This window comes from Panthera onca, chromosome D1 (assembly GCF_046562875.1).
Source record: "Panthera onca isolate mPanOnc1 chromosome D1, mPanOnc1 haplotype 2, whole genome shotgun sequence".
Classification (NCBI taxonomy): domain Eukaryota; kingdom Metazoa; phylum Chordata; class Mammalia; order Carnivora; family Felidae; genus Panthera; species Panthera onca.
The window spans coordinates 111,157,674-111,178,423 of NC_138348.1; the positions used below are offsets into that span (position 1 = coordinate 111,157,674).

General features: G+C 38.7%; 1 protein-coding gene across 10 annotated transcripts in view; it reads right to left on the minus strand.

Moving 5' to 3' along the window:
• Nucleotides 1-20,750, minus strand: part of GRIA4 (glutamate ionotropic receptor AMPA type subunit 4) — a 403,247-nt gene that overhangs the window by 45,486 nt on the left and 337,011 nt on the right. For 9 of the 10 annotated variants that reach the window (XM_078432679.2, XM_078432681.2, XM_078432680.2 and 6 more), the window contains 4 exons: nt 17,869-17,979; nt 9,757-9,963; nt 3,887-4,257; nt 1,619-1,817 (listed from right to left, as the gene is read on the minus strand). In XM_078432679.2, coding sequence (XP_078288805.1) covers nt 1,619-1,817; nt 3,887-4,257; nt 9,757-9,963; nt 17,869-17,979 — 888 coding nt within the window. Of the gene's footprint in view, nt 1-1,618; nt 1,818-3,886; nt 4,258-9,756; nt 9,964-15,326; nt 16,524-17,868; nt 17,980-20,750 lie in introns of those variants that run through there. The other variant, XM_078432687.2, reaches the window with a different exon arrangement.

Here is a 20,750-nt window from a genome sequence, read left to right on the forward strand (position 1 = left end):
TGCTATGACTATTATTTATAGTTCTAGAAAAATCTGCAAATACTTTCTCATTACCATAAATTTTTCATTATATCTATTGGCAATGCTCCAAATTGTTGATGAAGACACTGTTCACAGCCTGGTTTCTTTCTTTTTTTTTTTTTTTTTCAATATATGAAATTTATTGTCAAATTGGTTTCCATACAACACCCAGTGCTCATCCCAACAGGTGCCCTCCTCAATGCCCATCACACACTTTCCTCTCTCCCCCACCCCCATCAACCCTCAGTTTGTTCTCAGTTTTTAAGAGTCTCTTATGCTTTGGCTCTCTCCCACTCTAACCTCTTTTTTTTTTTTTTTGCCTGGTTTCTTTTTTAAACAATGCCCAGTGATGCGTCTGGCAGAATTTTTGTGTGGTTTGTTCTTAATTTAGTATTATGTAAACATCTGTAGTTTATAAGGATAACACAATCAGATCTTTGTACAAAAAGAGAAATCTCTTACTGAACTCCAAGCACATGAAACTTAAGGCCAGCTTAAGGATTAGGGCATTTTGTTGTTTTTAATTTTCAGGCTGAGTGGGAAAATGATAAACATATACATTTAAAATGACAATGCAAACTTTCATGTCCTATACACGTAAGCGTGAACTTCCTTTAAAGGGCGATCGTTATTTTTACACAAAACCTTAAAAAATAGGGAAATCTGTCTTGTCTTCTGAATTACTAAGTATCTGTCACTAACCAAATGAAATTACACATAAAATGTCCTCATTATTACTTTGGTAAATACTTGAGAAAATGTCACTCTGACTACCTTTTAATGATTTGGTTCTGAAATCACAAAATGAATCCTTATCTCTGACCAGACATTACCAAGTACGTATCTCTGGATTAAGTAGAAGCAGAGTAAAAGAGTTTCACCGATCAAAAATTCATCCTCCTAATGGAACAAACAACTGAAAGACAGAAACAAAAACCCCCAAATACCTGCCATCCTGAGGGAAAACAAAAGGGATCATAGCCATATGTAAATTTCTAGCAGTGTGAACAATTTTATCCACAAAGCAGAAAAGTCAGCACAAACAAAGCCCTACAAAGGTGTCCAGAATGTAACAGTTCTCTTACCATTATCTTGTGAGGAAGCAAACATATTGCTTTGAAATCCACTGTTACAGAATAGATTATAGACTATATATACCTCATAGAAGGGAGTATAACCTGCAGTTAAGGGTTTCAAATGTAGCACGTTAAATTTATTCTTAAAAAAACAAACAAATCTTACGTTCATTTTTACGCTCTTAACCCCAAAACATACATAAATTCAATCTTCCCAGATGCAGTATCATCAAAGCATTACCAACACTGGAATCCTTTGGATAAGTTACATTATAAAGTTGTTTTAATTACCTTTTTGTTGTCACTTTTCCTTGAGTCTTTCTTGTCATGGAATAAATCAATTAGATTTTGCAAATTAAAGTGATTGTAAAATCCAAGTAGCAGTATTGGCATTAAATGTAGCAGTTCCTACTGTGTGTGTAAAACCTACCATAGCTAGAGCCCATAAAACGATTGTTGGCAAAAATGGCCTGAGCTTCAAAATTACGAACATTTCACCGTTGGTTTTTCCCTTAACTTACTCTGAAGAATTCTTTTGTTGACCCTGAATCCAATGTTCCATAGGCAATTTCTGTTTGTTTGGCCAGGTCTTCCGCACTTTCTATGGGGGAGACCATTCGCTCTACCGTCAGGAAAGCAGCGAGGTTAGCGGTATAAGATGATATAATGATGAGCGTGAAGAACCACCAGACACCTCCAACAATCCGACCTGAGAGGGATCTGAACATGGAGAAGATAATGCACATTTTCCTTTCTCTAACCAACATAGAGAAATAAAAGAAATACCATCGATTCCCAATGTACATTGAAAGCAACAACCGCAAATATTGTTTCGTTTTCTGTCTACTCAAGAATGATTCTAGCCTTCAGTACAATCTGATGCCCTTCATGGCATAGTGAACTTAGAAATGCCACTGGCAAGATGGAAAACGTTTCCTTTTTACTGTTTAGTCAGCAGAAACATGGGACTTAATGCATTTCCTTCAGGTACAGAAAAGGAACACTCACTTAAATCCAGTGATACTCTCCTCCCTTTACATTTTAGCATCTCTGGAATTAGGATGCAGCCTACAGGCCAGGAAATTAAACACAGTCATGTGCTTTAATGGGCAGCATTATTTCTCTCTCCGTGGTACCTAAAATAGCAATACGTCTTAACACTGGGAGAGGTCTTAGATTTGACACAATCTGATCAATACCCTTATGACAGAACCTGTGATTACCTTCAGTCAGAGCCCAGCCAGGGTGGGTGGGGCATGTGCCAAAGTGGCACCTGCCATTGGCTGGGCCAGATGATGCCTCAGACTGGTCTCAGAGGGACTGCAGTCGAGAGGGCTGTTTTGTTAGTTTGAGATTTCCTTTCTGATAATTTCATTTGTGAGCGTTACTGATCTGAGTGGAGGATGGGCTATGTCCTAACGCATCTTCACTTTCCGGTGTAAAAATGTTCCCTCTGCCACTGCCAACATGAGACCTGAGCGTGTGACCTGTCAAGGGACAGCAGGACGGCATTAAAAACCGATGCCAACCTTCCAGAAAAAAAGTTCTCTCCTCATCCTTTCCCTGTTATCAGAGATGTGTGGGTGATGTGGATGCAGAGGAAAAGCGACGATGGAATGAATTAAAAATCCAGGTCATTTTCATAATTGATATCACTCAGTGGGACCATCAAACTATTTAAAATTCCTGGGACAAATTGTTTTTAAACAATTTTGCAAAGTAAGAAACAAATTTTCATATTTTCCATGACATTTCTAGCCTGAAAATTCTCCCTTTTTTATCAGTATTATATTAGTCGCACTTGTTGGTTTTAATTTGGCATTTGCTTCATCCTGGTTTTCAAAACCATTACTTGATTTACTTTGCTTTCTTTTCATTTCATTAATTCAGAGTTATTGACTCAGGTGCATATGTCAGTGGAATTTAAACACATTTATAGTTTTCCTGGGTCTTAAGGAACATCAAGTGACTTGTGGCTAAAATGTCTCCTTTTGAGAAAGCATACATTTCTTAAAAAAAAAATCTGTATATTTGCGATGATGATATAAGTCACTATTTAAATTCAATTCTTAGCTTCTCCGACTTTCTGCTGTTTTTTTTTTTTTCCTACAGGAGAAATTTGGTATTTTTCTTGTAACGGGAGATTAGCTGCATTTTTGGCAAACATAACTGAAAATGTCTTAGTGGCATCCAAAGGAAGTGAGGCATGAATCCAGAGATATTGAAAAACATCTCTATTAAACTAACACAGCACATAGCTGAACTCTGCCCACAGCTTGTATTGTTAGATAGAACAATGTATACCTGCTACCCACTATCCTGACTCAGGTTTTCAGTAACTATGTGGCAGAAATCTCCTGTAAGGTGCATGGGATATAAATCAAGTTCGAAATTAATTAAAAAAAAAAAGTGAACAGCCATAGTCACAAAGAAATTTAATTTTGAAAAGGAGACAAAATGGAAATGAATTCCTGTTCTTACAGTTGAGATTTTTGTCTCCATCTGTCAAACCAGTGAAGGAAATATTAATACCGCAGTGCTTTTTGAGGGTTCTCACGGGTAGCATGTTACTTTTCCATCGGGAAATTTCATCTTTATGAGGTTTCCACATTTGGCGCTAAGTTGGAGAAATTGGCCGTGAATATACTTAGATTAATTTGGGAACTGCAAGTTTTTTTGTATGTTTCAAGTAAAGCTCTGCTTCCAGGACAAGAACCTGGATAGAGATGTTCTGCACGACACGAAGGATTACTGGGGAATCGGTGAAGAACTGAGGTTTTCAGACTCACCTGGGTGAAATGTCACATCCTTGCTGCATGAAGGCACCCAGGGAAAACCAGAGGCTGTTAAAGATGCCAAACTCATTGGGAGGCTGGTCGCTGGGTCCTTCCTTTCCATCCTCCGGCTCTTCTGTGTGCCACTCGTACGGACTGAACCTGCTAACTAGGAATAAGACCACGCTGACACCAATGTAGGCAAAGACTATGCACATCCAAATCTCATAGGCCAGAGGATCCAAGAAGGAAAACACTCCTGGTTTGGATTTCTGAGGCTTTTTGATCATGATAGATATGCCCAAACTCATGAAGGGCTTAGAGAAGTCAATGACCTCCTCTCGGACCAAAGTGATTGTCAGAGGGGCGATAGCAATCTCTGCTTTCTAAAAGAGAAAAGACACATGAAAACACATAGGTTAATGCATTTTGTGAAGCTTTAAGGATGTGGCTGGGGCAGAGGGGGAGCCCTAATTGCCTTTCCTTATGGCTGAATTTCTGAATTTCTTGGCCAGAATTGCTATGTTGCAGCCTTTTCTGTTTCCTTTGGAATGGTGCCACGGACTCATTACTTGGCCATGCCTTAATATTATGAATTGCAAATTTCAAACAGTCCTTCTTTTTTTTATCCCTTTCCAGTTGTAACAAACCTCTCATACTGTCTGTGTTTGTGGGACAGAAGAAACCCGTTGTTGGATGACATTTTCCAGTCCAGCGTGCACACAAAAATCTGGAAATTGGCATTTATTTCTTACTATGCCCATACGGTGATTTTTTTCTACTTCCAATTTCTAACACAGCTTTTGGAAAACAGTGGATTCAATTCTCAGATATTATGATCGTTAAGACACCAGCTCCCATTTTTGTTCTGAGCAATTTTTCTGAGCCCGTTTTCCCTATCTCTACAACGAGGACACTTTCCTGTTTGCCTCGCTGCATTACTGTGATTATCCATTACAAAAATGAATAAAATACTAGTGAGCACTTATTGAGGGATTATGTACCTGACATCGAACTAAATATTTAAAGGGCATCTCATTTAACATTCATGGTAATCCGGCTTATCACTGTTTTCTAGACGATGGAACTGAGACTCAGGTGAGTTCTACACGTCACGGCAGTTCTGGGATTGGAGCTTGTGTTTCCTTGTAAATCATGCCATCTCTCAAACTGACGAAATAAAGTGTCATGAGAAAACTGTAAGATGTTACATGATCTACACTGTGAAAACAAAGATTATTTGATTGTTCGTTTGGAAAGGAAAATATTTGGCATGAAAGTGGAATCTGGGACATTGCTCAAGCACTTGTGCTCTTACACAGAGGCTGCCTCACTCCCGTATACCCTCAGGTCGCTGGTTCACCCAACGGCCAGCAGCTTGATACAGGGGCATCTGGAGGGCTGCGGTGGGCACTGCACTCCAGTCATGATGCTGCCCGCTGGGCGAGTGAGGGTTCACCAGCAGTGCCTTCTAGAGGAACGAACTTAGCTTCCATCATAAACGCCCACACACACAGAAGTCAGATTCACTACTGGGAGGTGTTTATTTCTGCAATCTTATTACTTGTATAACTTTCATTATACAAGTGATATATAAACTAGCCATAGGAAAATTAGTATCTAAACACAGAATCCCCAAATTAAGGAAAGTTACCTCCACTCTTACCTACTCTTATTTTTTTCTTAACATATGCCCTGCTAGACATGGTTTGATGAAGAATACTTTTCTTATTTTACAATGGGGTAATATAAAACACTATGTTTTTTTAAAAAAATTTAATATTTTTTTTGAGAGAGAGAGAGAGACAGACAGACACAAAGAATCCGAAGCAGGCTCCAGGCTCTGAGCTGTCAGCACAGAGCCTGATGCGGGGCTCAAACTCACTAACCTTTAGATCATGACCTGAGCTGAAATCGGAACGTAACCAATGGAGCCACCCAGGTGCCCCATAAAACACTATTTTATAATTCTTTTACTCAGAAGGAAAGGATGAACGCTTTTCATTTTATCTTATATATTAAAACTTAGTTAATGACTGCTAGTATTTTATCATATGAAAATAACAAAATTTACTCAATCTACTTATTATTTTAAGAGTTGTTTGTACTGTTTCCAGGTTTACACGGCTTAAAACTTTGATGAATTATGTGAACATCTTTGAAGAAAAACCCTAGAAGATACCTTAATTATTTAAGATGGATTTCGAGAAGTGGGGTTGCTGATCTAAATGGTACCCATCTTTGTAATGGTCATGATGTATTTTGTGCAACTTTTCTCCAGGAAGACCATGCAAATTTCTACTGTCACCAACATTGTGTGACAGCTTCTGCAGCTATGGATGGTGGACAGCCCATGTGTGTCTTTATTCTCATTTATCTTTGTCAATTTGCTCTATAGGAAATTAGATCTCTTTGTATTGAGTTTATTTTTGTAAAACAAATAGCTACATTGGCTTTTTAAATATCATAACCTGTTATAATCTGCCTGTATTTTCCATACGGTGAATTCATTTTTTACTGACTAATTTGTAAGCACTTTCAAATATATTCAAAATATTAACTTTTATTTTCCACATACGTTGCAAATATTCTCCCTACTCAGCATCTGTTTTCATTATATAACTTAGATCATGGTACTTCATTGCAATATATGTATTAAATTTTTTGTAGCCTATAAAAGTATCTTTTTTGTGTCTTTAGCCTTTGGTTTCATGCTTAGAGAAATTCTTGTCATATCAGGGGATCCCCGCGAGGCTCAGTCGGTTCAACATCTGACTCTTGATTTAAGCTCAGGTCATGATCTCCTGGTTTGTAAGTCCAAGCCCTGCGTTGAGAGTCTTGTTAGATATCTCTCTCTCTCTCTCTCTCTCTCTCTGCCCCTCCCCTACTCAGACTTACTCTCTCTCTCTCAAAATAAACATTTTGAGTATAATTCTTCTCATATCGTATGATCAGTCTCCATCATACGTGTTTTAGTCTTGCCCCCACAATTCCTCTAAGCTGTATTTGGTAGCATACATGATGACATCCTACAGAATTGTTAGTTTTCTAAGTGGCTGTTCTGCTGTTGCAACAGGAATATGTGGCCACGACATCCTTACACCGATCTGAAACACCACTCGTATAACTCGTTCTGCATAACGTTCTTATGAAATGTTTTACTTATGCAAGTGACCCTGAATGAGTTAACTCTACAAAAGAGAAAGAAACGGAGAGAAACAAGGGGGCCTTCCTGCATGTGAAAGTAGATGTGAGGGAGGACAGACCCGGGATGTTCGATGAGGGTAATTGTGATGTCTGCAAGTTGTGTTCTGCAAGAGGATAGTGAACAGAGGAGACAGACCTGGGCTTTGTCTGCTAACCCTGGAGATGGTCCATAACCTTTCGGTGATTCCCGGAAGGAAGTAGGCAAAGGGTCTCCTGCAAGCGCTGCATGATACCTGGGTTTTCCAGGGTCTCTGGGGCAAGGCTCATGAACCGGCATGTCACCACACAGCACAGGTAATCCTGGTGCTGGCCGGCCATGGAACATGCCTGGAAGAACATTCCCGTGGATTCAACTCCATGCACATGAGTCTGGCAGGACCCAGCAGAAGGGCCACAGAGGACCACGGAATGGACTTGCTGGGCGCACAGGTGCCACAGGGGGAGAGTACCTGCCAGGAGTGGGGAGATCTGCACTTGGGGCCACCTCCTGGTGGTGCACTGAGGCTGCACGTGAGTGCTTCACAGGACACTTATTCCTGACAAGTCCATTACAAAGTGTGCAAAGAATATGACAACAACAACAACAACAACAGCAACAACGGGTTCAAGGTGAATCCTTTTGCTTGTCTAAGGAGCTTTGGTAGCTAGGACAGAATGGGTGTTTCACCCCAGGCCCCGGAACCTGGACATCTGTTGTACGTGTTTGCAGTAAGAAAGTAAAATAACTCAGAAGAAAGTGCAGACTTTACAGACACCTGGATGCATACTGACGCCACAGAAAGTGTACGAGACACATGGGAGAAGATTCCTTTCGGGAAAAGCTCAAGTGGCAGAGAAGAGAGAATTTAAACCCTGGAGGATTAACTGATGAGTGAACATAATGAGAACTGATAACCACTAGGTTATCTTCTCTTTCTCTTTGACACCTGCTTGACTTTGGGACTTTCCGTTACTGTGGTGTGTACCACAGATACAACTTTTCGTTAGCTATGCTACTCTCTAAATATCGCTCATTTTTGCTACTTGAACCATATGGTCAGAGCCCTTGCAAAGGGGTGAGCCTGGGTTGCCCAGTGGGTAGGGGCTCCGCGGAAGAGAGAAGTAACAAATGCTCTAGAAAGAAACCTAAGCTTGTTACGCCATCCATGACTAATTGGTGATCCAACTAGGATTTTTTGAGATGAAATACCCAATAGTGATCTCTGAAGGAAATGAATTCTTGTAGTTCTAACAACTTGAATAATGTTTATATTTAAAACCTACTTATTGTATCAAAAGTTAAAAATATTACCAACTGTCTAAAAAATTCCCAAGGAACACCTGGTTTAGGGATCCTTTTTCTTTGGAGCTTGAAGCTCACTATCAAACCGCTGATGAGCCCTGTGGTAAAATACTTTTTGATTCTTTAAAACTGCCAATTTTTTCCACCTTCATTTAGGGCACCTCACTGGTCAATAGTTCTTATAAATGGATATAAAACTAACTGATTGCTCTTTAATGCCAAACAATTTCCTCTTCTGCTGAGGGGACAGCCACAGGCCTGGACTGGTTGCAGAAAGTTGGTCGCTGCATGGTGTGACGGGCAGGGTGCAGAACTGTGACTAGTGGATTGCAGTTCAGGCTTGGCAAAGGGGCCCCTCAACAGACTTCGGTTATGTCCTCAATCGTTCCATCATTATTCTTGTCTAGGGAAGGATGGCTCTCATGCAATTATCTCAAAGGCATCTTGTGAGGGTGAGTCAGACAGGGTGTGCTCTGAAGGAGAAGTCTGTGAAATATGAATTGTCTTCTAGGAAATTTCTGAGTACACCTCAGGTGGATACGGCTTGCTGCGAGCTCTCGGGTTGGTTTCTGGACTTTGGTAGGATCACGCATCACCAGCACTTGGTAACCACTGGTTTCATTTCGATCCTTTGCAGGGACAGCTGAAGAAACTGATCTTGTTCTGAGTAAGGCAGGAATGTCTACACAGAGTATGCCCTTGGCGATAAACTGTGTATACTTCGTATATGGTGAACTCACAGGGAAGGGCTCCCTCCACCTGTTTTCACATGAGGCCCGCTATGAAGTATGTTCTAGCTTTTTTTTGTTTTGCTACATCGAAAAAAATGATGCCACTGCATAAAGTTTAAATTTACTATGTTCAGCAGGACTGTGAATATTTTATAGATGCTAAAGTAATTTCATGATTGCTTCACCAAATTACATAAAAGATATTTACCAGTAAGCACAAGCAATGGGGATACAGAGAACTACTTAAAATAAGGTCTTAGTTTATGCTGTTGAAGGAAATCTTTCCCTTCAATTACCAAGTAACATAAATAAAAGATTTGTTGTGCGGTTCTTAAAACAACATAGCTATGATGGAACAACATCAGGCAAGAGAATAATCATCACAGGTACTGAAGTCACCACTTTTTTTTTTTAAATAGGACATCATAGTCTAAATTTTTTATCTTTCTAGATTTTGAAGTTATGAGGTATTAACTTCTCTCATTATTTGGGAATGGCACCATAACGAACTAGAGAAACGTCTGAACATCGTATATGCCTCTCTGAATGTTAACTGCAAATTTAAAAACAGTAATAGGTCTTTAGAAACAGATATGTGCCTGGGCGGGGAAAAAAAAAGTTTCAGGTTTATGTAAGTAAATTCTTCAGTAAGTTGATTTGCTTACCCCATAAACAAGTTCTCCTACCATCCCATTCCAGATTTTTGTGTCTGCATCCCTCGCTCCATATTTTCCATCAGGGACAATGGCAATTTTATACTTGATACCAATATGTTTTGCAATTTCAGATGCCAAATCTACACAGTAGCCTTCATACTTGTCATTTCCTTCAAACATTTCGTGATTTTTCTTGTACATAACATATGGGGATTCCTATAATGAGAGAAGTAGAACTGTAAAGGGGGAAATAATAAAACATTCCAAAGTCTTAAACTTTTCAACCGCAGAATTTGACAAAACGATTGTATTTAGTATTAGCACACACACTGATTTTGTGTGGCGAGAAATCAGTAATAAAGGATGAATAGAGAAATATGCTTACAAGTATATTCGATGGCTTTATATTGGATACTGAAAGTGAAATCTTTAAAACAGTTTTCTACTGAGTGACTCTTAAATATCTAGCACTGTGACAGGAAAAATAAACATTAATAATTGTCGAGAGAGGCATAAACTGTCATCTTTGGCAATGGGATTAGTATTCTAGAATATCTCATGAAGTTAGAGACCATTTAGTAGTTAGTCAAAGTCACAGGTCTCCATATTCTGCATCTGGTTTAGGCCACATTCAACTGTGACCTCCTTTGGGAAAAGAGCTAGACGATTTTTCTTTGCTATCTAGCATTTTGCTGGATGCCTCTCTCAGAGCAGGTGCTAGCGAGTTCAATGAAGAAATGAATTAAGAGCTTAAAAAATTTATATACTTATTTGCAATAAATCACCTTTCCTAACATTGTCCAATAATTTTGCTTTCATTAGAGTTTAATTCGGGTCGTGTGGTCCATGAAATTTTATTCTGTTCTAAAATATGTCTCCGGTGAAAACTAATAACTCCCCACCCCCCAATATGACAATCACGCCCTTCAAGTCATATTCCCATTTAGTTTTTGAAGCAAGTAAGAAAACAGGATGAAGAATGACTGTGAAAATCCTTATAATATGAAAAAGTTTACTGGTGGCTAATAATAGTAGACAGTTTTCAATTCACACACACACACACACACACACACACACCTAAACCAAATGATTTGAAGGCCATGAACTAGAGAGATAAATTAACAAACACCTGATTTTATAAATGAAGACTAAAGCCACCAAAAGACAGGTGTGGTGAACACAGCTGAGGTGTGCTGGTCACACCTCAGATTTTTTAGATTTTTTAGCCATATGCAGACAAGAAGTGACTGCTTTTGGCCACAATGTCATGGAAATCATGGATTTATAACATTGTACTGTAACAGTCACGGAGTAGTTTTCACACAACTCTTTTCTTCTCCCTCAGCCAGCATGTTAACTAGCAAAGTTGCACTTGGCTCTTGTGACTCTGCGATAGATGGTATTTCACCTTGCATAACATGGCAAGTAGTTTCTATACTACTTCTGATTTTTAAGGACTTTGCAAATGTGGAAACTACTTTTGAAAATTTAATAAAAATGTAAATGACATGGTCCATAATTTTCTCTCAGAGATGCCCTAAGTAACTCTCCTGTGGGCAATTGTCTACGCTTGGTCCTTGAATACTACTGCCTTATGTTGACATAGTCAAGGCACCCAGAAATCTCTTGCCTCTTTGTAATTAATGAGTATTTTAACACTGGACTTGGGTGAAGAAAGTTTCTCTACCTATAAAATTAAGGCAACTAATTGTCTCTTCTTTAGATAGATGAAAACGGTTTGGTAACTTACAGAAAACATTCTCCTGTATAATTTAATTAAATTATAAATGTGGTTATGAAAATGGGTGAGTTGTTGCAGAGCAGTGTTAATTTCTAAGAGAGTTTATAAAATATTGGTAGCTACAAGGAGCTAATACTTTCCTTCTTGTTTTTTTTTTTTCTTGTGACAGCTAATTAAAACGTGGGAGAATATGTAGAGAAAATCAAGAATTACACATTTATAAAATACACCTGAAATTGCTTCATGGTTATCATTTATAACTTTTAGTATAACACACATAAGAGTTTTCAAAAGTTGTACCGCTATGGCTCCCATGTGGTACTAAGGTTGAAGTCCAATTCTAAAGTGTGTGCAATACTTGAACACTTAAGTATTTTAGCCTTCATATACATATACGACCGTATCAGTTCATGTGCACATGATTCTCTAGCTGGTAATCACATCTGTGTTGCTAAATTCCCTCTACATTATATAGTGAGCAAGTTGCTTTAGGAAAAGCTGTGTTTCTACCGTGTACTCAAACATTTATTAAGCACCCACTGCGTGCCAGGCAGTGGGAACGAGGAGGGCAAAAATAAATAAAATATTCCTCTTGTCCTCTTGTGATTAAGATTGTAATTCTTTGTAAAAAAGTGGTGGAGGACAATGATAAAATATAGTCGTGAATGGGGCGCCTGGGTGGCTCAGTCGGTTAAGCGTCTGACTTCAGCTCAGGTCATGATCTCAGTTTGTTAGTTCGAGCCCTGCACCGGGCTCTGTGCTGACAGCTCAGAGCCTGAAGCCTGCTTCGGATTCTGTGTTTCATTTTCTCTCTGCCCCTCCCCAACTTGTGCTCTGTCTCTCTCTGTCTCTCAAAAATCAATAAAAATGTAAAAAAAATATATAGTTGCGAAAAGTAATAGTAGCTCCGACTTACTTAGTACATGCGAAGAAATAATGCAAAGTTCTTTAACTGTACCTTTCATTTACTTTTCACATTGATATTTTGAGACAGGCACTTCCCACTTCTCAGGCAGAGAATTTGAGGCTCAGAGAGGGTAAGCAAATCATTCCATTTCACAGAAGTAGCAGAAGTGGGATCTGAATCTCTATTTTGAAGCATATGGGAATTGTTGAAGCTCTTACTGCATCTGTCAAGGTGTGTGCAGCTACTTGAGATTTGTGATTTAACTAGAGAGGGGACAGGTGTAAGTAAGGATGTGGATTTCTGTACTGTGAGTGAATGAAATACTTTATATGAAATTATAAGTACACAGTGTAGATAAAACCTCTCCTTATCGCCTCCTATTGTCTGGTACATATAAGGCACTCAATAAATCTGAAGATCTCCTAGTGGAATTGTGCTCCCTAAACAGGAGTATCAGGGCAAAGTAATTATATTAGAATTCCTGATTCAGGTCTTCAAAAGGAAAGTGACTATTAAGTGCTAGGCTATCTCTTCTGAAACACACACATGCAAATCTAAGTAAAAAAATACCTAGTTTTCTTTTCTTTTCTTTTTTCAGTTCCCTTTTTGGACAGAACGGGCCTGTCAGGGTCTTTGAGCTCCTGCCAAACGAACCAACAAAGACTGGAAGACCTTCAGCGTACTGAAGATGTTGACTAGAGATTTAGCGAGACTTTTTGCACAGGTAGGGGCATGCACAGGTACTGAGATTCAGGTGTGCGGTGCTCCAGTGTGAGAGAAACAAGATGATCACCCTCAGGAAGGTGGGAGAACAGGTGGAGAGAAAAGTGAGGCTTTTCTTGAACAAAAGATCTCCCGGTTGCTCAGCTCAACCCAGCTTCTTTGCGAGTGTCTCATTTTGCTTTTCTTTCATATTAAGTCCACATGAATAGCAGATCTTCAACACTCTCCCAATCTCGTCCTTTGCACCAACCCAATCTGACAATTTGCCCACATGTAGCCCTTCTACATTAATACAAGCCCTTGATTTAATGCAAGGTTTTGGGGGCTACTATGCCTGAAGAAAATACCAAATCTTCTCAATAGAAAAGAAAATAGAGTCCTGGTTAGTCATTAAGGGGGATTTGTGGGGCGTCTTTGATATGCAGCCTTATGGAGTCCCGGGTATTGAACTGTGAATAAAAGCGGAAAGATCAGACAAGCAGAATATAACCACTTAGTTCTGCCTTAAGAGTATAACCTCCCATCTTTATTATCAACTACTGTGCTCTTTGGGGCAGTAATTCCTCAGAAGTTATTTTAAATGCATTACTTCTTAGTGATTATGAGTTTATGACTACAATTTCCATAATGGGTAGTGCTCTACATCTGCTCTGCTATTTCAGGAAAGAAATCAATCCCTGTCTGAAACTGCTACATCAGGGCTTGCTTATGAAAATGTTTGTGTAAATGAATTAAGATGATTTTCAATCGATAAAGTATTTTCCTACTGAGAAAAATTTTGGGGGTTATTTGTATTTAGTAGAAGTAAAACTGTTGAAAGAGATACTTTTTAGGACGTTTTTAAGATTTTCTAAACATCATGAATATAAACATTACAAGCACTGTTGAAAAGAGTTAAAACAATAAAATCAGTACTATCAACCAAAGTCAGTTGCTATGTGATATTTCCTTTTCCCTGAAGAATATTAATGGATGTAGATAATTGATCCCATGGGTAAAATTCTTAAAGGTGGGAATTAAAAGGTTATTATTCAATTCAGAAAAAAATGAATAAATTGGATGGCTGCACAATTTTAAGTTCATTCAAAATAAGGTATTTCAAAACCGAGTGCTAAGCCCTTCAGAGGCAGGCATATGTATGGGGAAATTAGTATTTAGTACAAGGGAGAGAATAAATACGTCTATGTTTTTGTGCATAGGTCTATGTACATGTGCATATATTATATAAAATATGTGTGTACTGTTATATGTGCACATGTATATAGACAGTGCGTATCTATAAAATCCTATAGAAAATACAAAACATTTAACAAAAGGTATAATAGAGTAACCTCTGGAAAGATCATGTGTGATAAGTAAAACTGCTTTCAAGTTTGTAACATAATTCTGATGCTTTAGTGAATAAATCTGGATGTATGTATGCATAATCTTCCCCAAGGTTTGTTACGTTCACAAGACGGTAAGAAATACCTTCTAAGCTGAGTCATGCATCATAAGCATTGTTTAGCTTCAGAAGTGAACATGCAGGGGGAAATGGGCTCGGCTGAAATACCGCTTTATCTCTCCTTTTCCGGAGAGTTCCACAGCCCGAGTAGTGAGATCACAGACGGAACCACCATTCTTGCTTTTCTCTACGGCACTAATGCCTTTTCCTCAACCGCGCGTCCTCAAACCACATGGTGCAGACCTGGCTTTCTTGGGTTGTTGACAGGAATTGTTACTTACAATTCAGAAAGTTAGGAGGGCTCAGAGTCTCATATACAATTACAGACTTTATAAAATTTTTATAAGTTTTGGTCACTAAGGCTGACAGAAGACAGTGAGCATCTGAACTCAAAACTTCAGACCTTCCAACTCTGTAGTCCTGACCCTCATGGGAAGGCACTACCAATTTTACATTTTATGCACATTCAGCTAAGTTGCTGTCAGCATGACTATATTCAGGTGGAATAAGCCATTCAAACGGAGACCCCACTCTAGATATACAACACGGTTCTAAGGGGAAAAAAAACAAATTTCACCAGTTCAAAAAGCAGAAGCCACACTTTACTTGAGCATGAGATCTAAAATATTCATCTACTGCCTGTTGTCTGCTTTCTCTCACTAGAATATAAACTCATCTGAGTGCAGGGTTTTGTCTGTTTTGTTGTGCAGCATATCCCGTGCCCAGCTTAATAAATATTTGTGGATGAATAAATGAATTTCTCAATCAATTTTATTTAACAGCATGTATCATTACAATGTATCGACACATAAATAACAACATACACAAAGGAAAGACAAATGGGAGAACAGCAACGTCATATCAGTTTTGATCAAAACGAATGATTTCCAGGGCCACAACACTCTCAACCTTCCGTGTCTGGGTACGTGTCTCGTGCACGTTACAGTGTCTAACCAGTGCCATCTGTGTTGGGAGTTCTCAGTTGAATTTGGGAGATTTTTACATGTTGGTGCCAATATCTCATTCATCTACAAGGAATCAGATTTTGTTCAAAATGAACGAGATGGTGGAGTGGTCATAGGTCCCGGGTGACCATTTTCAACAAGAGCAAACACAAGGAACACTTTGAGGGAAAAGATTCTGCTATGTTTTTAAATTACTGAATCATTATGCAATTGCACAGCCCAGAGGTATTACTATAGGAAGATTACATTTTTATACAAAAGACAAATACGAGTATTGCACTGTTTTAATAGCAAAAATATTGATATCACTGTCAAACAACAGTTAACTTTACAGAATATTCTTTAGGTATATAAGAAACCACTGAATCTCAATCACTGTAACTTATGTTTTGGTAGCATGCTTCCTGAAAATGAGCCATGCTTGCAAGGTGATTCAATATTTTGGTTTCAAGAATTAGATCTCCCGTGCCTTTAATAACATGGACAAAAAGGAGACTGTCTACATTATACCTATAATGCACATGAAAACACTTTATTTCACACAGAACAGGCAAGATTTCAGAGAACCTTTAAAGAAAACAGCTGTGTATACTCAGAAAACAAGCACACAAACTCAGAGATATTTACGTTTAGAAGACCTTCACTTGGAATTAGAAGTGACAGAATTCCACCTTTCTGTACAATGCCCTCGTTTCAAGATAGGGGAATTGATAGGTCAAAATTACTGAGTGATTGTTTTTCGACATCTATGGATTTTCTTGAGAAAGAGGATTAATTCTTCTTTTGTTCTAGTATCTCGGAAAAGTCACAGAACTTAAAAAAAATTTTTTTTCTGGTAGTCCAGAGCTGGTCATCCAAGAAGAATCCCACATGAAAAATTAGCTTAAATCTACTACACAGGAGAACAAGACGTGAGCCTTAGTTAGGAATGGTCGAACAGCGTGGAACTCATTTCCTTCTTGATCAATTTCTTAAAATAGGATTCTTCATCAGAGGCTGAAAAGAGGAGGACTGTACTGAAGTACGACTTTCCATTACTGTGTCTTTTTTAGGAAAAGAAATATAGACGTGTGTATATATATATATATATATACTATATATATTATATACTGCTTTTCAAGTCCCATGCAACTGTTACACAATTAATTAGAAGGTGTATATTTTGCACTCTTACACAAAAAACTGCTGTAAGTCGGTTTGCATTCTAAAATCATCAACCTTCAATCAAGGCTTGGCAGATTAACAGTAAATTGCTAGCTGGTGATGCAACACAGAGAAAACGAATCCCAGCACACGGAGGCTTCTTTCTCTCTGGCATTTTCTCACGCTTTGACCTCAGGGCCAAGAGTTTTGGAAATAACTTGAAGTTACTAAAAACTAAAGTTACATAAGCTAAGAGTTAAATAACATAAAATACTTCCACTTTATTTAGAGGAAGGGCTTCATGAATTATTAAAAATGTGTTCTGCCTAACGAGACAGTGAGCTGAGGATATAGGTCACCGACTGTTCATCTCCTTTGACCAGCATTGACTCTAAAGGGCAGGCTTGACTTTAGGGGAGAAAAATACACCAGATATTCTCTATTATTTAAAAGGTATTTTCATTAGGATCGCTTTGAGAAAATATCCTTAAAACTTGGAGTATTTTTCATTTTATGATGTGGTGGAATGGAGGAGTCGTATTTTTCTTAAATCTTAAGAGAAGTCCAAAAATTATATTGCGTATATGTCAGTGGTCAATGAGAAAAATAATCGGTGCAAAACACCCTTTCCACGTGAAAAATAAATATAAAATAAAATTTTGAAAGCATTAGGTCTATAAAACATGCTCATTAAAATCTTTACATTCATATCCTCACTATTATAAACAGACAATGCAAATCACTATCCAATGATTAAACTACTTGAAAATTATCCATTTGAACACTATTAACTATTATTACATTGATGTTTAAAAAAACAGTAACAACAATAATACGGTGTTTACTACCAGATATTTTTCTGTGATTGGCTACTGCTTTTCTCATGTTCATTCTTGTGTCCTTTGGAATGTTAGCATTTCATCCATTTCTAACTAGAGTGTGACAGTTTCAATTGTTAACATCTGAGCATTTTTCCAAGAACAACAGTGCAACAAAAGATAATACAAATGAAAGTACCGAGTGTACTCAAAGCTCAGGACAAACCTATTCAGGGCCTCAACGGACTCCCGTGGCTCATGTGACCCATGACCCATGCCACCACACGTATGATGCAGCGCTCACCCTGTTCCCCATGGCTGGGGAATCAAATCTGCCTGTGGACAAGACGGAACAGCAAAAAGCATAGACCAAAACTTACCATAATTGTGGTTACAACCACTGTTCTGTTCTCAATAGCTGCTGTGTCATTGCCAAGAGTGGGCACGTCCTGAATCAAGACTAATTTATCCATATCATTCCAGTAACCAACCTGCAGAACAGAGAAAATTGTTGAAGACGCATTTTAGAATAGTCTTCTCTAGCTCTTTTGGGAACAATGAGAGGTATTAATAAGCAGGCAGATTTAAAAAGGAGATAAAAAGAAGGCTTTGGGAGTTTTCTTAGTTGGCAATGAGCCGATTTTTCTGATGTTAATGATACTGCCTGGTTGTACATTTGGCAACTTCACAAGATACCGTCGTGGAGCGGCCACGACATTGGGGAGGAGGGGTTCAAAAAAGAATAGGGATACAGATGGAAAACCATTTTATGTTGAGCCTCTCTTCTAGTGGGACTGTCACCTTCTAAAATTAATTTACATGGTTTTATCAATGTTACTGGTTTGATCGTAAAGGGAATATATACGGGTTATTTTCAAGCAAAAAAAGTCTTGCATATTTTTGAGGCAATATAGAAATAGTTTTGGGTTTTACATAACCTAGCCCCGGGGTAAAAGCCTGACCACTTTCTAAAAGGCTACATACCTCAGAGATTAATATTAATGAGCAGTATTTTCACTTTCAAAGATAACACTTAAGTTTGTATTCTTGCATTTTTACATCCTTGTATTACTTTCTCATTTGGACATGAAACAAAGTCCTTTCCATAAAATCTATTAAGTACTTAGTTAAGTACTTTACAAAGTAATGAACTGTGACGGGGTCCTAAAGGAAATCCAGGGCTCTTTGTATCATGTAGACCATGAAGTAGTAGGAACAGCCACCACGTGGGCTGCTTGCACTGGGACACACACTGTATCCGATGTGTTTTGTTTAGATGCATGGGCAAGTTTATACACACAGCAAATTCAGAAGTAGGTGCATTTATGGAACAGATTTTGGACATGAGGGCCTATAGGTTAAATACACTGCACTCAGGAATACTCCATGGGGTCAGAATTCAAAAGTCAGGTCTGCAGGACACAGAGTCCACACACTTTGCTATTAGGCTCCACAACCTTCTCAAACAGGCGTTCACTTAATACTTGCTTAACTTCCTTCCTGAATTTCTGGATGCAGGTGATCATACTCATGTCTCCAATAAAATGTATGTAATTGCTTACTGGTCTCATTTGTTCCAGTATGTTCTGGAAGTCTCTCCTGCTTCTTCCAAGCTTCTTAACTATTGTGTTAGTATTTGTGAACATAGTAAAATGAAGTAAGGATTAACATGTCAGAAAGAGGCACCATATTATTCACAAATGTTGCATGTATCATCATAGGGCAGACAGAGGAAACTGACTGTCATTAAGAAAGTTTGATACAGTTCTTAGTTTGATCTGAAATCATGACCGTACAGCAATTCAGCAATTGTTTTCAAGTGTCCAAAAGAATCTATTTGTAGCTGACGTTTATTTAAGAACTCAGTTAAAAAGTTAATTTAAAAACAAGTACGCCTCTGAGACATACACACACATCCTCATAACCCTCAATTCCTATGTGTATTTAAAGAAAAGCAACATGTCAGTCAACAGGCTTCCAGTTAATTCTCCTTTCCGCATGACAATTATAAGATGTGAAAATAGGTTTTACAGTTTAGCACTTCATTAAGAGGCAGCCACCTTCCAGGTCCCAGCAGCTCATTGTCTAGGAATGGCATTTTTCTTTCTTAATGAGTTCCCACAACAGAAAAAACACAGATTTGGGACACATCCTGGAGACTCCTCAGATGTTGGCAAGACCTTGACATTTTGCATTTAAAAATGGCCTGCGGCTTCATGACTCTCGACCCTTAAAAGATAAGTGATTTAGAAGTGCTGACAAGTTAAAGTAATAAGCAAAATTTTACCTAACTGGATGTGTTTGCCTTTTATTTACTTGCAATTGTGCGCAAAAAGAAAACCAGGGCTTGGGGTATGGGACCATTCATGGCAAATCTCATTAGACCATGGACTCACTGGGAATTGAGTCAATTAGAGCGGACAGCGATATAGGGGTCACCTCCTGAAGAAAGGAATCTTAAGAGTTGGGACCTAGAACCTCAGGTGAGTTGTAGTTTCTCTCTTTAGTTCATCACACCATTGGACAATGTACTGGCAACTTTTCCCAAGCCTGATCTCATTTAATCAGATGGGGAGCTAGGCATTTTTCCTAGAGACAGAAATTGGGGGAAGGATACTTTTGTAATGCTAGAGCAAAAATAGGGAAGCATTTAAATCACTAAAACAGCAGCGATGTCAGAAAAATATTTGTCTTCTTTGGACTCCTAAAGGTGAATTGTGCATAAATATCGCCATACTATGAGTGAACATCTCTGTTTTTACAGGGGACCTTGACTGTGATGTAGGGATCTGGTGAGGACTGAGGGGCCATGAGGAGCCCCTGTTGTACTTAAAGCTTGCTCCTGGGAGGGCTGATAAGAACAGACCTGTCCCCCGAAAATAGGAATCTCATACCAGCCCTAAAGAGAACTCTTAGAGGCCCTGGGACTGACAGGGTTTCACAGCAATGAAGACAGTGAGCTCTGGAGCCTGGTGAACCCTGGTTTCCACCCCATCTCCACGTCTTTCTAGCTGAACATCGCTGGGCAGGTTAGTTTCTATGAGCCTTACTTTTCTTTAAAATGAGAATAAGCAGGGGTGCCTGGGTGGCTCAGTTGGTCAAGCTTCTGACTCTTGATTTCGGCACAGGTCATGATCTCATGGTTCAGGGGATTGAGCCCCACCCCCGGGATCTGTGCTGACAGAACAGAGCCTGCTTGGGATTCTCCCTCCCTCTCTCTCTTTCTTAAAAATAAATAAACTTAAAAATAAAATAAAATTAG